Source organism: Microtus ochrogaster, chromosome 8 (genome assembly GCF_000317375.1).
Source record: "Microtus ochrogaster isolate Prairie Vole_2 chromosome 8, MicOch1.0, whole genome shotgun sequence".
In the NCBI taxonomy this organism is placed as follows: domain Eukaryota; kingdom Metazoa; phylum Chordata; class Mammalia; order Rodentia; family Cricetidae; genus Microtus; species Microtus ochrogaster.
In genome coordinates, this window is record NC_022015.1 from 59,278,793 (window position 1) to 59,281,199 (window position 2,407).

Sequence of the window (2,407 nt, forward strand, 5' to 3'; positions counted from 1 at the left end):
ATAAAGAAAACTTCAGAAGTTCTGGATAAGGCTGTTCTTACTATGGAGAGGAAGCTATCAATTGCTAAGAAATATTCCCTTAGTAAACAGTGACTTCATCCAATTATGTCTAGTAATAAAGCTTGTTTCCTCTTTACTTATCACAGACGTAATAAAAATTAAAGCTGTAAGGAGTTAAGTGCCTTTGACCCAATTCACTCTCAATATTATCATTGGCTGTATAAGGTCTAGGAAATGAGTAAAATAAAAGGCTCTTGGAATTCTCGGGGCAAATCACTTACAGGAGCCCAAATTCCAGTTCTGACCCCTCAATGCTTTAGACCCCGGCTTGACTGCTAACAAGCTTGCTGAAGAGCTCAGTGAAGCCCGGTGAGCATCGTGGTTACTAAGACAAAGGATGCTTCTGTTTGGACACGCTCCCAACACTCCTTGCCCACTCCACATCCACCTGCTAGAAGTGCACTAGGTATCTTCTTGACACTTGAAGACCCGGATGGGAAGAAGGAGAGGGTTTGAGCCATCCTGCTTCCAAAGTGACCCCGAAGTCTGCAGCCCACGACTCACACTCCAATGGGTCCCATGCCAGGGCCACCTCCTCCGTGGGGAATGCAGAAGGTCTTGTGAAGATTTAGGTGAGAGACATCAGACCCAAAGTCTCCAGGACGGCAGATTCCCACCTAACCAAAGGAAAAGAACAGAAGTAAACATCAGAGCTCGGCAAGGCCCCTCCGGATGAGGGAAGGGCTTGCTGTTCTGGGCTGTACGTCTCCCCAGGAGGGGCAGGCAGAGCCACATCCCTAAAGGTCACAGAAAAGGCTTCCCAAGGAGAGTGAGAGAGCTCAGTAAAGCTGTGTGACAATCCGAGTTTGACCCATAGGACATGCATAATAAATGAACGGAAGGGACCTGACTCCTGCTCCTCCAAGTCACCCTTTGACCTCCACATGTGCTCACACACATGATATAATTTTCAAATATCAGAGGAAACGATTCCTAAAACGTTCTGCAGTCAACCTGGCACCTCACAGGCAAAGTGACTGTGGCTTCTAAGGAGATAGCAACTATTTAATTCCATTCAAATTTAAAATACACACTTGGGTAGTCTATACCTAAATGTCTACCTTAAGAGGGAGGAGGGGAAGTGCCACTAGCCCAAAGTTACAGCCTGTTCATACTACTGAGCCGGCAGCTTTTACAGTATCAGAACTACGTTCTCTGGCAAGTTCAAGGCTCGGTATTTATCATGTGCATGGCTTGATGGTCCCTACCTAACAAGGGCCTAGAGCAGCGGTTCTCAACCTTCCTAATGCTGGGACCCTTTAATACAGTTCCTCATACTGGGGTGATCCCAACCATAAAACTGATTTTCATTGCTACTTCATAACTGTAATTTTGCCACTGTTATGAATTTTAATGGAAATATCTGGTTTGCTCCCCTGTGAAAAGTCTGTTTAGCTCCAAAAGGTTGTGCCCCATAGGATGCTGAGCTGAGGATGTAGAAGTGAGGCTGCCAGTCTTCCTGAGACAATCCACATTCCCAGCTATAGTACTCAACTGATAATCCTGCCACTTTGACTGTAGACAGATAGGTCTGCTTTAGGCTGCCAAAGGCAAACCCTGGACCACACCTATGAATGGAATCAGACTAACGGAGAAAAGAAGGCAGGTGAACACATTACATACACCCACAGGCACTCTTGCAATCTAGGTAGGCAGGATCGAATCCCTTGGGGCCCTACTGAAGTTAAAACTCCAGGCAAAGCGGCTTCTCCGAGGTCCATGGGAGTTTGGCATCTACTGTGGCCAGAAGTCACTCAGCTAGGGAACCAGGAGGCCTTGCTCAGTAATGTTCCCAGAGGAACAGCACTCCTGACAATAGAATTCCATTTGTACCTTGTTCACCCTATCATTTCCTCTAGGATCTATATATAATGCCAGTGGAACTGAGGTGTTCTGTGAGGGGCTGGCAGCAAAGTCTGCTTGAGCGTCCTTGTGGCGTCACTTACAGCCCTGGGTTTGATCCCCAGCATCCCAACAGGAAAGGAAAGGGAAAGAAGAGAACCCTGGTTCTGAATCCCGTGTATGTATTAGAGGAAATCTCAAGAAGCCAGAGAAAGTTGTTTTCCTCACTGGGGGTCAGCTTAGTGCCATGCTTTAAAAAATGAAAACAAGGGGCTAGAGAGGTGGCTTGGTGGTTGAGAGCACTCGATGCTATCCCAGAGGACCTGGGTTCAATTCCCAGTACCCACATGGCAGCTCATAACTGTCTATGACTCCAATTCTAGAGGATCTGACACCCTCACACAGATATAAATGATGTGGGAATGATTTCTTATTAATAAAGAAACTGCCTAGGCCCATTTCATAGGCCAACCCTTAGGTAGGCGGAGAAAACAGAACAGGATGC

The 2,407-nt window shown here is 46.7% G+C and overlaps 1 protein-coding gene across 1 annotated transcript in view; it reads right to left on the minus strand.

Annotated features, from left to right (window-relative positions):
• Positions 1-2,407, minus strand: part of Gldc (glycine decarboxylase) — a 75,899-nt gene that overhangs the window by 17,076 nt on the left and 56,416 nt on the right. Inside the window, exon 19 of the mRNA XM_005352131.2 lies at positions 565-677. Coding sequence (XP_005352188.1) covers positions 565-677 — 113 coding nt within the window. The remainder of the gene's footprint in view (positions 1-564; positions 678-2,407) is intronic.